General features: G+C 35.4%; 1 protein-coding gene across 1 annotated transcript in view; it reads right to left on the bottom strand.

Annotated features, from left to right (window-relative positions):
• The window catches only part of LOC149409691 (irregular chiasm C-roughest protein-like), a 138,996-nt gene that overhangs the window by 2,281 nt on the left and 119,345 nt on the right, over window positions 1-17,370 (bottom strand). Inside the window, exons 7-18 of the mRNA XM_089649637.1 lie at window positions 12,590-12,677; window positions 11,208-11,399; window positions 10,478-10,611; window positions 9,983-10,106; window positions 9,752-9,897; window positions 7,641-7,791; window positions 6,652-6,881; window positions 5,056-5,202; window positions 3,938-4,065; window positions 3,167-3,321; window positions 1,627-1,770; window positions 900-995 (exon numbers count right to left, since the gene is read on the bottom strand). Of these exons, the coding sequence (XP_089505763.1) occupies window positions 900-995; window positions 1,627-1,770; window positions 3,167-3,321; window positions 3,938-4,065; window positions 5,056-5,202; window positions 6,652-6,881; window positions 7,641-7,791; window positions 9,752-9,897; window positions 9,983-10,106; window positions 10,478-10,611; window positions 11,208-11,399; window positions 12,590-12,677 (1,735 nt within the window). The remainder of the gene's footprint in view (window positions 1-899; window positions 996-1,626; window positions 1,771-3,166; window positions 3,322-3,937; window positions 4,066-5,055; window positions 5,203-6,651; window positions 6,882-7,640; window positions 7,792-9,751; window positions 9,898-9,982; window positions 10,107-10,477; window positions 10,612-11,207; window positions 11,400-12,589; window positions 12,678-17,370) is intronic.

Raw genomic sequence — 17,370 nt, 5'->3', positions numbered from 1 at the left:
CAGATAATCAATAATCACACAAGCGATTTTTGGTATATTATGCCAAGTTTGCAAAAGCGTTTGATTGATCGCTTGTCATTGTGGGCCATATTTACACAACCTAAAAATATGGGATACGCGGTGAAATTCATTGACTTTAAACCGCATTAAGCAGTTAATGTTTTCATAATAATATTTTGAATAATAATATTACTTAAATGTATATATACAGGGTGTATCGGCACTAACCTGACAAACTTTAACCAGCTATTCCTTAGCACATTTGGAGTAAAAAATGTTTTGGCACTTTGCTGTCCGGTAGCATTTTTTTTCAATTAAAAACAAAAAAAGTTAAAATTTCCACACTACATCACTGTCATTGGCTTTGCTTTTCGTGTTCAACAGCTGTTATAAGCAAGTATGTCGAAAAGCGTCTTCGCTCTTTCGCACACACTAAATAATAATAGTTAAAAATGAGACGAATGGTGCCGTGCCATTTCGTTATGATTGTAAAAGTGCGCCAATATAGGTACACACGTGTATTATTCAACGGAATTCGAATAAAATATTGCCAGATGGGTTTTCAAACTTTGACAAAGGATAAAACAGTGGTGACATGTGGTGAAAATATGAATAATAAATTTTTTATTTAAAAAAAACGTTACCGGACAGCAAAGTGCACATAAGATTTTTTACTCCAAATATGCTAAGGAATAGCTGGTTAAAGTTTGTCGGGTACGTGCCGATACACCCTGTATACAACCAATCGCATAAGTGGATTGTATACAATTAAATGCAAATGTACCACGGTCCAACCAAAATATATATATATAAGAAAATACAGGGTACTGTAATTGTTTGACAGATTAATGGATATTTCAGAGTTCCATAGCTCATGATTGAAAATGTGTTATCCTTACTTGAGCCAGAAGGCATCATGCTGATCATGGAGTTTCGTATCGAGTTATACGGCGGCGGGGCTGGTGTAGCGGCAGGATTTGCCGTGTTCACTGTACCTAAGCAAAAAGAAAAAAATCTTAGAACCTATACATGGAAAATCACGGGATATTATAATGGTAGGTTTTTTGAAGCTGAATGTTTACGTTTTGTAGATATATGCAAGTATTTTTTCGGTTGTCTGAATTTTTGACACATCAGTTCCAATTTTGAAAATGAAAGTAAAAAATTATTTTCTGTTAAAATATTATGTTAAAGGTTTTGAAAATAACAATTAAATTCTTTTTAAATTGAGTTCATTGAACCAGTGTTATAATCACTCACAGACAGACAGAACCACAACATATGTAAGTATTTTATCAGTTGTCTGAATTTTCGACACATCAGTTCCAATTTTTAAAATGAAAGTTAAAATGATTTTCTGTTCAAATATTATGTTAAACGTAGGTTACGATTTACAGAATGGTAATAATTTTTTTTTTAAATTGAGTTTATTGAACGATGGTTATAATCACTCACAGAACAACAACCGAAATTAGTATGATTTATGATAGATAGAACATCACTAAATGTAATTCCTCTTGCTACCATCATCATCATAAGCAGAAAATGTAGCTTGTGCAATGATGTAGGTCTTCGATGGACCCGCAACACCCAATTATATATTTGTAATAATAACAATCTACTTACTTAGTCCACCAGCTGTTCTAAGATAAGGGTTGCCATAAGTGGCCGCGTATCGGATATCCACGCCATTTGGTGTCAGCATGCCGCTGCCGTTCTGTTTCAACGCGCCATTGGGATGCTGTAGTAATCCCACTGTATCGTACGTCACTGGGGAACACAAAATAACATTAGTAAATATTTTATTAATGTTAGTTTATGGTTGCAATGTCCCGCCTTGATGGGAAATAAATTCAGATACAAAGTTATTTGGAATATAGCATGGTCAAATTTATTACTTAACAATGTTGGATCGATAGGCTTAACTTGTGATGATTTTATTTCGATTTCCCGAGCATGGTTGCGCTCGTTGTTTGTCGATATCCAAGCCGATATTGATAAATAAGAAATCGCATTATAATAGTAACACTGGTGGATATTGTCTAAGAATTTACATTCCTATGTATCTAACAGCTATGCCAAAATTCGAATAAATTCACAAAGTTGAAATCCACTCGCCTTAATATACAGGGTGTATCGACACGTACCCGACAAACTTTAACCAGCTATTCCTTAGCATATTTTGAGTAAAAAATCTTATGTGCACTTTGCTGTCCGGTAACGTTTTTTTTTTTTAATAAAAAATTTACTATTCATATTTTCACCACATGTCACCACTGTTTTATCCTTTGTCAAAGTTTGAAAACCCATCTGGCAAATATTTTATTCGAATTCCGTTGAATAATGCACGTGTGTACCTATATTGGCGCACTTTTACAATCACAACAAAATGGCACGGCACCATTCGTCTCATTTTTAACTATTATTATTTAGTGTGTGCGAAAGAGCGAAGACGCTTTTTGACATACTTGCTTATAACAGCCGTTGAACACGAAACCCAATGCCAATGACAGTGATGTAGTGTGGAAATTTTAAATTTTTTGTTTTTAATTGAAAAAAAAATGCTACCGGACAGCAAAGTGCCCATAACATTTTTTACTCCAAATGTGCTAAGGAATAGCTGGTTAAAGTTTGTCGGGTTAGTGCCGATACACCCTGTATATTGGCAGCATTTTTTTAAACTAAAAAAGAAGTTCATTAGTCAACAATGTCTTTAACTATAACTCATGATAATTTGAATAACTTTCTGAATTCTGTTTCTTTCAATTCTAAGAGCTTCATTACTTTATATTTGTTGATTAATAAGCCAATAATTTTGCATAACGAATGACATGTTTTCAAAGAGTTCTGTATTTTATCAGTTAACCAAAGTTTACTGACAGCCAAGATGCCGCAGTTAATTAGGCGGCTTTTGTCTACTGGCTGTCAGAATCAATGGCTGAACGAGCTTGCACGTACCGCCCTACGCTACTTAATAACCATTGCTGACGGGTTTCGTATTGATATATTGTTTTATCGATCAACCGTGCTAGAAGTATCTGGCGGGCGTCAAGGGAATAAGGTTGCGCATTTGAGATAGCGCAATGGACGACTGTTTTCGTGTTATAAATTATAAGAATAACTATTGATATTGTCTTTGTCAGTTTTGAGTATTGTAAATACATACCTGATGGAATTCCTATACTATTGGCGTCTGCTTTCCTTCTCTGCAAAGAGCCGCTGGGGTGGGAAAAGTCGGTGGTGTCTACTCCCCCTACCCCCCGTCGCTGTAGTGAGTCCCCCCCACTACTGGGAGGGCGGTAGCTGCTACCAAGGTGTAATCTAGAATCAAGAATTTGCTCAATAATCGAAAAAAATTACTTTTTGAGACGTTGCATTATGGAAAGTGTTTTTTTTTTAATGTTGGAATAGTTAATTTTTAGGTGGATATACATCTGGCAGCAGGACAAAGATTTCCGATTGAAGATTGATGATATTCAACCTTCGATAGGAGAGGGCATAAAAAGACCTTCTAGAAAAATGTGTATTTATTGGTTAAAGCGGTTTTTGGGGAATGTGAACTTTAAGGTAAAAGTGGATTTGTTGGTAAAATTAAAGTTTAGGAAAGAGTGAAGTTGAGAAATGGTAAAAGTAGGTTTATGAAAGAAGTAGAAAAGTAGATTTTAATGCTTAGAATAAGAGGATTGCACCTAAATAATATGTTAATGCACTAAAGCAGGTCGTAGACTGGTTTGCAAAACTGCATTCTTGGCCTGTCTTTTGCTATTGCAACAGTGTTAAGATGTAATTCTTTGAATGGTAATTGGATAAACCAGAACAACGGCAAAATGGAACACAAAAAAATTATATGTTAGGTTAGGTTTGTTTGTTCTATCTCTTCACTTTCCGTTAATGTTCTCTTTTGTCACAGTTTTCTTTTGGCTTGAAGTATATTTACCTGCTGGCAGATTGTGAATCCATCCCGTTGATGGAGGGCGACTTGACGTGGAGGGGAAGGGAAGGAGGTGGGTTGTAATCACGGCTGTAGTCAATGTAACCTGAATAGGCATTGTTGTTGTGGCCATCCTGAAACAATGATATTAATTTATTATTTTTCGGGAAATTGACAGTTTACATTTAATCAGTTTGTACATAAGTATTATATAGCCAAAATAAAACCAATTTTGTAACTTTGTACAAATCAGTTATTTAACTCTTTGCACGCGGCCGTATCAACTGTTGTTACGGCAAAAAGTCTATACTCACACGCGGCTGTATCAACAGTTGATACGGAAACTTTGAAGGCCAATATTCCAGAGCTCTTTCGTCATAAATGTATTTCTTGCTCACTTGGACATTCGTAGAACTATCACGATTCTGACATCTACAAGAATTTCTCAAAAATAAAATTGTATTTCATAAAGAAAGATCGATAATCAAGTGCGCCTCTTCGCGCCTTTTGGTCCTTTAGTTTACATTTTTGTCAACAGATGGCGTTAGTACTAGAATGTCATTCATAACGTTTCATAACTAAAAATGATAAGTGATCATGGTGTCCCACTTGTGTCTATCAACGCAGTGGCCTAAGTACACACACACCGAGTGTGGTTTATTTATGACGCCGAGTGAATGGCGGGACCACATTCAAAGGATACGGTACGTCTTTGTATGAAATTTTATGTTTTTGTTTTTATAAACATCTAAGAGTGTTGACACATGAGGATTTGTTTTCATATTGTGGAGAATAATCTGTTCTGTCTATATAGTCCAATAAATCATGCCAGAATGCTATAATTTGACATTTAATTGCGTGCATAGGTATTTGAAAATATGTACCGCGTACGGGTATAGATAAAACGGAGCAAATTAACGCGTTCAAAAGGTTAAGTAAGTAAGTACTAAGTGAGTAAGTGCTCAATTAATAAGGGATTTACTTAAGCCCTCACAGTACATAAGTGCTTAAGTAAGTACTTATGTAACATTACTTGCAGAGGTCGCTGGTGTGCTAAAGGCCGTCGCGTAAATTTTGTTTGTGACAACATGGCTATAGTAACAGTAATAAAATCAGTTAATTACCTTGAAGTCTAAATTAGGCGGGAATGCATGATCTGAATAATCATTAGAATATCTGGAATACTGCATCAGGAGAGCTGCTCGGTCTGCCGGTAAAGGAACGGGTCCAGCCAACGGGAGTCCGGTTCTGAACTCTTCACCTGCATATTCCTGTGAAACAAATAAATAAAAGTCTTTTTTTTTTTAATTTTTTTTTTTTTTTATAAAAACTCCACACAGGAGGCCCTGAAGAAAATAATTTCCCTCAGGGCCTATGTCATCTTTGGGGATGCTGTGTGGAGGGTCTTTTTGTGGAGAGGAAGGAGTGAACATGGGTCTTGAAGAGTCCCATGTTGTAGGAGGGAGGAAACACAGAGGCCGGCAGTTCGTTCCACAGCCGAGCTGTTGAACTTAAGAACGAATCGTAGAAGCGACCCGTTCTCATGTGACAAATGTCAACTGTGTACAAATGTTGGGCGCGCGTTTGGCGTGTATCCCGACTACGCCCCGGTGCCGAAGGGATCAATGACGCTAGTTCCTCAGAGCATCTTCCATTGTAATACCGATAGAACAAGGACAGCATACCTACCTGACGCCTGTGCTCTAAAGATTGCAGTCCGTTTGTTAAGATTGGGGAATCTATCAAACGGACCGCCCGTTTCTGCACAGAGTCGAGGGTTTTTTTCAGGTATTTAGGGGCTCCGGACCAGAGATGGCTGCCAAATTCGACAGTAGGGCGCACTTGCGATTTGTACAGGGTCAGCAGTTGTGTATTATTAAAGTATCTGCGGGCCCTGTACAGTACGCCCAGCTTCTGAGAGGCCAGCTTATTATTATTTGTGTACAATAAACTATTATTACAAACAAGTATTTTTTTATGCTGTAGTGATTTATTTTTGATGTTTTACGCCGTGTTGCGCTTCTTGTTTCTTTAGCCAACGTTTCGGATGGTGTTGCAGTGCCCATCATCAGGGCAGATGTGAAGGTTGTAGTGAAATGTATGTTAATAAAGACCTCATTTACTAATTGTTGTGTTCGCTCAAACCGGACTCCAACTCGTCTTGGAAGGAGTTTAATAATGAAATGGTTCTTTTGTATTAATCAGGGATTTATTAATACTCCACGTATTATAATGGTGACTCGATAGTCAACCTAACTAGAAGCTTGCTAATTGGAATATGGGCCAGTGAGATTCTCTGAAAGCCTTTACACTGGTCCTGACGACAACTGGCCACTGGCTCCATCTTGCGGACTTCAACGCAAGCTCTATGCACTGCCATATGTGTGTGCATCTACAAAGCTTCCTAACACTGTCCCTTTTTGGTGTCAAAAAGTACATGCAGACTACCAACGTATGTTAAAGCTAGTATTTCAATTTGATGTTGTCAATTTAGATCCACCATTGTTGCCATGGTATAATGATTTCTGATCAATATCGGTTCAGCTATCAAGAGCGCAACCATGCTAAGGATATCGGTACGAAATTGCTGGATGTTGAGCCTATCAATCTGATATTGTTAAGTTATCAATTTGATTGTGTTAGACTGCGAGGAATCTGATTATTATCTTAATAACTGTACAGTTTATTATTATTGTAAACGGAATGTAAGAATATATTACCGGATTACAGGCCTCCTCCATCTTAAGGTCGTGCTTCAGATCGCTGATGTATGACGTCCTATCCTTGTGTTCTGCGTCCACCATCACGTCCGGCTTGCCTCCCATCTCCTTTCCGGCCCGCTGCTTTGACTTGCGGCGAGCGCAGATGAAAAACACTATCACTAGCGCTATGAGGACTATTACAACGGCGCCGACGAAGATGAAAATTATCATCTGAAAGGGAAAAGACGCTGAAAAAGAAATAATATTAAATTAATATTGTGTTAAAAATTTAAATCATGTTAATACAGTACAAAAGTCCCTATTGCCAAAAGTCAATAACAAAGTTTCAATTGTAAATTGTGGTATTTCATCAGGGCGATACTGAAAGTAGGTACCTACCATTCTGGAATGTGCCGCAATTCGAGGGGTTATTGTCAATAAACGTGCAAACAATTCTAGGGCTTAAAGTCAATCAATGTTATATATATATAAAATAAAAAACATACCAATGATAAAAATTATTGGTACCTATGTCTTTTTGAAGATAACGTTTTTGACTTTAAACCCTCGAATCATTGGTATGTTTTTTTGTAGATAACATTGTTTGACTTTGAATCACTGATATGTTTTTTTGTAGATAACATTGTTTGACTTCGAATCACTGATATGTTTTTTTTTTTTTTAGATAACGCTGCTTGACTTGAAGCCCTAGAATTATTTGTATGTTTTTTGTAGATGACTTTGTCTGAAATTAAAATTGTCTCGAAATGTATATTATTTATGTATGGAAACAGATAATTTTAATGTGAAATTTAAACCCGCATCTTCTAGATTCGTAGAGAAAAAATAATACAGCTGTTCAAAAGTCGAAAACGATCCCTGGGGCCAGTGAGACTATGGCACTGAGTGAGATTAAAGATATTGGGGAGAGGAAGGAGTTTGGGGAAGGGAAAAGTGGGGAAGTCAACTAGCAATTAAATTATGTACATAAAAGCATTGTTACTTACATTGTGCCACCAGATGAATTTCCACCACATCTGAGCCATATTCATTGGTCACAGAACAGTTGTATGTCCCAAAGTGCATATATTGAGAGTCTCTTATAACCAGAGTAGATTTTACACCATCGGCCATTGGGTCCTCGAGAATTGAAAAGTCCTGAAAGATAAAAACAACTTGAAAATTAACAAGGACAGAGAGATTTTTTTATTTTTTTTTTTTTTTATTTATTGAAACATATAAACAAGGTTACAATTTTTTTAACAATATAAACACCAATATATAAATCACTCTCCTAATAAAGCAGCTGCTTGTGTTTAGGAGAGGACAACAAAAAATATTTTTACATTTGTTTAAATTAAACAAAAAATATTAGTAATAAAACAAAAAATAACACAAAAATAACAATAAAAGTAATAAAAATATAGGTTAGTTAATAAATGATTCAAAGAATTTAAAAGGCAAAAACATATTTCTAAACAATAAGTAAAGTTATGAGGTGGTACAAGAGTATTTTAATTTAATTTTTTTTTTATATTTTTCATAGTTTTCTTCCGATCGTATATCAAGGGGTAATTTATTAAATAATTTTACACCCTTGAATATATAGTGATGTTGTGCTGTTGTGGTTCGTGCTAGTGGCACGGTTAGTCCTCCAACAGATATTATTCTTTTGCTAATATTCAATTGTGGTAAATTATTTTTACTAAAGAAATCTTTATGTATTTGTAGAAGTGCAATTTTGTCATAAATTTTTGTAAGTGGGGGAACCGGGAAATCTTGAAAAACATTTATAGTTGGGTGGTAATATGGCTTTTTTAAGATGATTTTTATTAGTATTTTTTGAATAGTTTCCAGTGGGAGTAGGGATGATTTATATGCACCCCCCCAAGCCACGATTCCATATTGTAGGACAGAGTGCGCCAATGCATAATAAATATCTTTTAGTATTTTTAATGATACAATATTTCTTAGTCTAAAAAATATATAGATTAGTTTTCTCATTCTGTCTACTGTGGAATTTATTTGACTTTTCCATTTAATGTTATTATCAATAATTATTCCAAGATATTTTATTTCTTTTTTACTACTAATGTTTATACAGTTTGAATTACAGGGTGCGAATTTAAGGAGGCAATTTCTTTCGTGAATTTTTATGTTTAGATTTACATTTGAGTTATTCCCTGTTAGGCTATAAGGTATAAAATGGGTTTTTTCGACATTCAGTGTCAATAAATTTTCGTCAAACCATAGTTTAACGATATTTATTGCATTATTAGCTGATACTACGACCTCATTCCATGAATTTCCTTCAATAGTTATAACTGAATCATCTGCGTAAGATATGATGTTTCCAATGATTGGGAGTTGAAAAAGTTCATTAACATATAATATAAAAAGTAAAGGTCCCAAAACAGTTCCTTGTGGAATTCCAAAATCTATATTTTCCTTTTCACTTAATTCGTTGTTTACTTTAACTTGTTGAGTTCTTTGATAGAGATAACTTTTTAACCATGTTTTAGCTTTGCCAGTAATTCCTATATTATTTACTTTATTAATTAATTTTGAATGTGAGACACTATCAAAAGCTTTACTGAGGTCAATGAATATACTTAAGCATTTTTTGCCTCTATCTAATGTTTTGTAGATAAGCTTAGTTAATTCTGCAATTGCGTCTTGTGTGCTAAGTTTATCTCTAAAACCGTATTGATGAAGATAAGTTTGTTTTCTTTCTTTTCATTTAAAAAATTAATAATAAATAAAATTTGAATTTCGATTTCACGTCTTTTTTTGTGTCTAATTTTTATAAGTTTGCCTTGTTAATATTTAATTTAAGTTTATTTATTTTTAACCATCTTGATACATTTCCCAGTTCCCATATACCCAATACTGTACATATATCATTGTATCATCAGCAAAAGAGGTCCAAGGACTGGTCCCTGTGGTACTCCTAAATTATTCTCAATTGGCTAAGGAAATTATCTATTTACTTTCCTTGACTACTTTTTTCAGTGAAATAACCTGACAATATTTGAATTCATTATACTACCATCAGTATAGCTCGAAAACGTTGCTGGTGCAATGAAGGAGGACTTGAACCCTTTTAATTTTTATTTACCTGATCTGTGTGTATGTTGATTTCTTTGCCGGCATGTGACCACATGAGATGAACTGGTCTGGGAACGGATATAACTCGGCATTCTATCCTAGCATTATCTCCTTCCATACCGATCTGGCTGCGGGGCGATACTATCTTTGGAGGACCTGAAAATTATCAATATGGTAGAGTTACAACTAATCCCAAAAAATACCAAAAAAATACTTTGTCTTAAAAGGAGAATCATTTTACCTTTTAGATAGACCACTGCATCAGCTTCTATCTCTGGGAATCCGTGGACAGCCGCTTTGCAGTTATAGCGTCCTGCAGTGGCACTGTCCACTGTCAGGGTGAGATTGGGAGTACTGCCTACCACCTAGAAGCAACGAATATTGTGTTATATTAACTGTCCCTACTAAGTCCCGGCATTGCCCGCTACCCTGGCGTTACACAGAGTTTTTCAAAATCAGATGTAGGATAGATCTGATCTAGTCAATGCCACACGGCCTGCCACAGACACTCTTATTTATTACCCTTAAAATCCGATTTACCAAATATTTGGTAATATCAGATATTAGTGGGATCACACGTTGTGCATGCGCCACGATATGAGTTTTCTGGGCGCCTTGAATATCGAATACATTGGAATGCTAATATTGATATATCTGATGGTATTATATTGTTTTAACTGTTACGCATATATATGGCTCAGGCCTAGTGACTTATGATATTAAGTTAGATACTTACACTCCATCTGTCCTGATCTTCGTGCAACCAGGTGATAGCTGGTGGCGGGTTCCCATCAAGGTCACAGGACAAGGTAACTTCTCCACCAAGATCTGCTGCGACATCTGTAGGTGGTGATCGGAACCTTGGTCCATCTAAACATAAAGAAAAAACAATCAATATCAGGATTTCAAGTGTTAATGGCATGAAAATTCTACAGTATTCGCAAATTATTCACTGTGGGGGTTATTTTCTTCTTCGGTGCCATAATCCTAAATAAGGTAGGCTATAATCAGGGTAATTTTTGGCAACGAGCTACATAAAAGCCCAGTAGGTACAACTCGGCAAAATTACTTTTACCAATTGCATAGTTTTCAAAGCCATGAAGTGCGATGTCGCAACAGATCACACGATATGCGCTCTGTCTTGTCTGTACGGTGCTGCTGGAACGAAACGGAGTACATATAACGTGAACCGCCAAGCTGTACATAGTGGCAACAAAATATATAAAAAGGAAAAAACTAACATACAATAACCTAACCTTATTAAATTTAGTTTTTGTTTAATCACTTTTCATGACTTTATATAGCTTTTTAAAGGTGTGTTTAATTGTCATTTTGATGAGTTATCCAGTCACCCCATGTCCTTCCCCTCCCCACTACATTCAGCCTCACAATATACCCTAACTGGAGATGCCATAGTCTCACTGGCTCCACACTCCAGACAAACCCAGTAAAATCATCAAACTTACATGTAACGTCCAGGGTTTCTGACTCCTCGCTCTTTCCCACCGCATTGTGGACTTCGCATTTGACGATGGAGTCATGCAGCTTCCTGGAGACGTTGTAGAGCACCATCTCTGTTGTGTAATCGCCCACCACCAGATCATCGTTGAGAAACCAGCGGTAGGTCAGGTCGTTCGGATTCGCTTCGGCTTTGCAACCTGTGGAAAATGATGATGCATTAGATAAAATAGAGAAAATCATGAGTGTTTGTTGTCCCAGTGGGAGCGACTCAAAGGCAGAATGAATAAAATACAAACTCAAATAATAATGATAATAATTGGACAATTTGTAAAGCGCCGCTTTTGTGAGATATCACCTCAGGGGCGCTTTACAGTTGATGCAGGTATTACAAAAATAAAGCGAAGTAAATTGAAGAACAGGAACAGGTGACACGAAGATAGAAGATGGAGACTCTGCAGCAATAATCCTAGGTGGTGAGGAAACAGGACCAGCTGCTGCAGCAAGAGAGACTACCGCGTCCACCAACAGTGCCAGCACGAGGTTCGTCATCCGTTCAGGTATGTGTCTGCTGCTAATAAAGCGCTGACACAATATCCTCACACAGACAACAAACTTTGGCAGCACCGCTGTGACGTTTGACGAAAATAGAAAATGGAGACTTTGCAGCAAGAATCCTAGGTGGTGAAGAAACTGGACCATCTGCTGCAGCGAGAGAGTCCACCAACAGTGCCAGCTGAGTTTGAGTCCCGTTTGCGACCGTTACATTTTTATTTTCTGTGTCTATATTTCTTTCATATTTAAATTTATAGTGCTGATATTATCAACTTCAATTATAAGTTATTGTAACGTTACTTATTTTTACTAGCTGATGTGTACCCAGCGTTGCTCGGAGATATTATAAGTATTTGTGTCACTTGATCGTGCCATGCCTTCCTCGGGCGTCCCACTTTTCTTTTACCATTCACTTCCACACCATACATTCTTCTTAGACTTCTTCCTCCATTAATCACGTACGCCTCACTTTAATATAAATAATTATTTCAATTGTGTCTTCCTCGGGCGTCCTCGATTACTTCTACCATTAAAAGCAATCTCTAAACACTCCCGACACTAATAAGGACAACCTTTGAAATATTCAGCGGTCCAGTAGTTTTGGAGTCTATGGGATACGAACAAAGAAACATTAATTTTTATATATTAAAAGTTTTGCTACTCGTGACAGCTGTTTCGTCTTTGGAAAGCATCTAAAATCTGATAGAGTCTTTTATCAGCTTTCAAAAACTGTTTTTATTTTTGGGATATGTTCAAAAACCGCAAATCTATTTAAAATTTTATAAAATATCGTACTACAGTGATTATTTACTGTTGAGATTAAGGTTGGACTTACCAAGTCGAACTTCTGCTCCTTCTGGTATTCTGCCATTGGATGCTGCCCCTCCTAAGATTTTCACTGACACGACAGGAGCGTATTTCACCTGCGAAAAAGAATATATAAATATTTTATAAATACGAAAAATTATTTGAAATACAATACAATAGAAAAAAGATTATTTTAAACATTTTCTTTCGTTTATTATCGATGGGCCTAATTATTTAGAGCACTTTCTATTGAAATACTGGTAGAACAAACACTGCATACGGCAGTAAGGCATGGATGAGAGTAGACTGAACGCTGTAGAAATTAGATCACTGAGGCGTATCTGTGAGAAATGTGGAGATTCTCAAATAATGCAAGTGTATTGATGGAAGATTAGATGGTTTGGACATGAAGCCCAATGAAGAATGAAGGAATGTCAGAAGAAGTAGTGGACGCCCGAGAAATACATGGCACGATCATGTTAACACAAGTATGTATATGAATGAATCAAGGAATGTGTGCCAAGATTAAGAAATAAATGGAAACACTACAGAGCTCATTTATAAAACTATAGTTGCTTCACATTTAGATTATTGCTCTACTATGTTATATTTGGCCTATGAAGGAAAATTGAACAAACTAGATTCTATACAGAATAGAGCTATGAGATGTATACTGGGAAAAGGCAAATACGCAAGCATTCATCAAATGAGAGAGCAGCTAAATTGGATTCCAATAAAAAAGAGACTGTTATTTAATGTGCTAGTTTTTGTGCATAAAGTCATGAACAACCAAATGCCAAAATATTTTAACGATGAAATCGTTTTAAATAGAGATGTTCATAATTACGAAACCAGATATGTAAATAGAATCAGATTGCCACATATGAAGAAATCAAAATCACAGAACTGCCTAATGTACAAAGGACTAAAGATGTATACGATGAAATGCCTGAAAGTCTGAAGAATAAATGTATTTAAAAAGAAATGTTATGTTTATTGTAAAAATATTTAAAGTTACAAAATGAAATATTATCTTGTTTATATTAGTTTATATTCAATTGTTGTATAAATGAACTCAATAAATAATAAAAAAAGACCGAGATGCTTGGCGGTCCATCCTCTTTGCCTATACCCCTGCGGGAAACTCCGTGATGTTAGATATGTAAATTGTATTTAAAAGAAATTCCGTATTAATTTAAGGGTCGTAAAATATATTAAAACAACGTAAAACATCGTACCGTCGATGTCCGTTCATTTTATTACACTTCTAGCTAGGTACCTGGTCCAACTTATATGGTCCAATTAAATGAAAACGGCGATGTATTGCCTGGCCAGTGGCGCGGAGTGGAATAGAGAGGTTATGTTATATGGACGCTAAAATCACTGTGTACAAGGTGATTGAATTTTAAGAAAACATTTTTTTTAATTAGAACCATTTGAATACACGAAATAAAAATAAGCACTATGTGCCAAAAAATAAGACAAAAAATTAAATATGCAGAAATGTTGTTTGTAATAATGCCAATAATATAAATAAATGTTCTTTGTGCCACTGCCAATAATATAAATAAATGTTCTTTGTGCCACTGCTAATAATATAAATATACAGAAATGTTCTTTGTGCCAATAAGAATAATATAAGTATACAGAAATATTCTTTGTTCCACTGCCAATAATATAAATATACAGAAATGTTATTTGTGCCACTGCGAATAATATAAAATAATGTTCTTTGTAACAATGCCTGTAATATAAATATACAGAAATGTTCTTTGTGCCAATAAGAATAATATAAGTATTCAGAAATATTCTTTGTTCCACTGCCAATAATATAAATATACAGAAATGTTCTTTGTGCCACTGCCGATAATATAAATATACAGAAATGTTTTTTGTGCCAATGCCGATAGTATAAATATGTAAATGTTATTTGTGCCAATGCCTAAAACATAAATAAATGCCCAAGTGTCAACTGGAGTCTTTAAAATCTTACATTTCAGAGAACCAAATAAGCCCCGTTTAAGATGACACTAGACTCTACTAACGGGGGTTTGTACGAGACTCACATTTTAATTAGGCCCGACGAATTCGTAATTCAATGTGGGAAAAAAGGTGAAGATCCGCAAAGAATGGTTGATATAAGCGCAATGAGTAAACTTAAGAAAGGGACGCTAAGATGGAAAAATGAGTGAAACTGCCTATAACGAACAAATGTGCCAGACATTTGTGCGCCCCACTGTTAAATTTGGCAGCCACCTCGGGCCTGGAGCTCCAAAATACTAGAAAATACCCTTGAGCAGAAATGGGCGTTGCGTTTGATAGATTTCATTATCTTAACTAACGGATTGATATATTTAGAGCACACGCGACATGTGGGATTGCTGTGTTTGTTCTACCGGTATTTCAATGGAAAATGCAACATTTGTACACGTTTGAAATTTGTCACATGATAATGAATCGTTCTTGAGTCTTATCACTTCTAAACCAATTTTTACTCATCCATAGACAGCATTCCCAAAGATGACAATGGCCCGTGTGAAGAAATCATAAACAATTTTAAATCTACCAATGTATTTTATAACGTGTTTTTTTCTTCTTTGGAGACACCCTGTATTTGTGTGGTATATATGAGCAAACGCAACTACACTCACTCGGTATACCCAATTATATTTTACGAGTACGTTTTAGTACGAGACTGGTGGAACAGAAATTGTCCAGTGACGGTACATGGCACGAATTGAAAAAAGACATATTATTGGATGCAATTTAGTAGTTCATTTCAGACATGATTTTAATATAACTGAACATTGTATGGTTTTGGTTAAAATGGCAAAATGATGAGAGATTTGAAAATAATGGAGAATATTGTTGGGCGTATTCTAAGATTGACTTTATAAACATTGATAGATAAAATTGAAGATATTGGCTAGCGTCTGCTGTTTAAGGCCCCGTAGTAAGCGTTCAAAGATGGTTTGAAAGGGAGATATGTAAATAAGAAAGTTAGAGGGAGCGCGCTAATATTAAAAACGATATTAATGAAGCGAAAATTGTGAAAATATTAATCATCACAAACCATCAGAGAAATATTATTTTATGGACCTCCTGTATTTGGTAAGTTCGCAACTGAAAATATCAACCTTAGATAATACGCTATTGTAATTATTGCATAGTCTGTTCAGGCAAGAATTCTGCTTAGAGTTCGTTTTGCTTCGATCAACCCTGAACAGGACACAAGAGCGTGTGGAACGCGCAGGTACATTGAATGGAAAAGATGGTTTGAAAGGGAGATATGTAAATATGAATGTTAGAGGGAGCGCGCTAATATTTAAAAAAAACGATATTAATTAAGCGAAAATGGTGAAAATATTTAATAAAACACGACTCGTTTAAAATAGAGCAAAAATCTTTCGACAAATGCTTTAGTTGCATTCAAAGATGCACTGTGAATTTTTTCAGATCTATAACATATTAAATAACAGAACAAAACGTGTTTTAAGTAATTTTCTGAGGTTACTTTGCGATTTTTTTCTATCATGAGAATTTCATATACTTAACGTTTCGGCAAAACAAATGTATTGATATTATTGTCTTAAATTACATATATTTTTTTTAGATATTTAATTCTTATAGATTTAAAGAGAAACTTGTTATAAATCGGTAGAAATTGTGAATGCGAGGGCTTAGCCTCTGGTATATTGACCGCTATATTTCTTAAAGAAAGTAGAAGAATTTGTGATTATTTCCGCTTATCAATAAAATCCAAATAAATGCCATGTTTCTCAACTTAACCGAACACTGAAAAGTGTTTATGAAAGGTGATAAAATACGCTTTCAAATTAGATTATTAGAAATAACAATATCATTTTTTATGTATCAAATTTTTCGAAGCAAAGATAAAAAAGTTTTAAAAATGTCTCACTTACGTTTTTCCGTCGAAATACTGAACTTAAAATACTGATAACAAAACAAAAAAAAACGAATGTCACTAGACAGACGTACTACAAACGTTGCGTCAACCTCATATTTCGTCGTTTCATAAAAAAATACTTTATAAAAAATTCACAAAGTTTCATAAATTTTTCTCAAATTGCGGTCGGAACCTTTGGTTTTATAGAGGTGTACGTTTTATTATTCTGTGGTTAATTTCTAAATCTCTTAATAGTATAAAATAAAGTCTCTATCCGCGTTTGTCTGTTTTTGCGTTGAGTTCTTCTAAACAACGCAACGGATTTTGATAGGGTTTTCACTATCATTTAGAGAATATCTTCCTGGAGGTTTATGTATACAATAATACAGGGTTTTCCAATAAGAGCTGTTATTTTGATATTCAATTGTAAAAGATCAATGGTTTCGTTGCTTTTGTGGCACGTAGCGCCGTCTTGTTGAAAGTAAACTTTGTCCAGATCAATACCATCCAATTTCGGCCATAAAAAATCATTAATCATCTCTCGATAGCGCAATCCATTCATCGTAACTGTTGCTCCAGCCTCATTTTCGAAAAAGTAAGGTCAATAACTCCGCCGGACACACGTTGAGGATAGAGAAGCTTTTCAACAATAACTCTTGGGTTTTCCGAGCCCCAGATGCGACAATTTTGCTTGTTGACGATGCCACCGAGGTGGAAATGGGCCTCATCACTCAAGATGATTTGCATTTGATTCACTCAAGTGAATTTTAATAATTTCAACGCGTTGTTGAAGCGTGTATCGTTCCATTTTGTATTAATGACGTAGTTTCTACTTGTCAAATGTCAAAAAATGACTGCTTCAAATGTAACATCTACCGAAATAGCGGGCTATTCAAAATAAC

Source organism: Hesperophylax consimilis, chromosome 30, assembly GCF_061612785.1.
Source record: "Hesperophylax consimilis isolate HC1 chromosome 30, BYU_Hcon_1.0, whole genome shotgun sequence".
NCBI lineage: Eukaryota > Metazoa > Arthropoda > Insecta > Trichoptera > Limnephilidae > Hesperophylax > Hesperophylax consimilis.
This window is presented reverse-complemented; position numbering and strand designations above follow the sequence as displayed.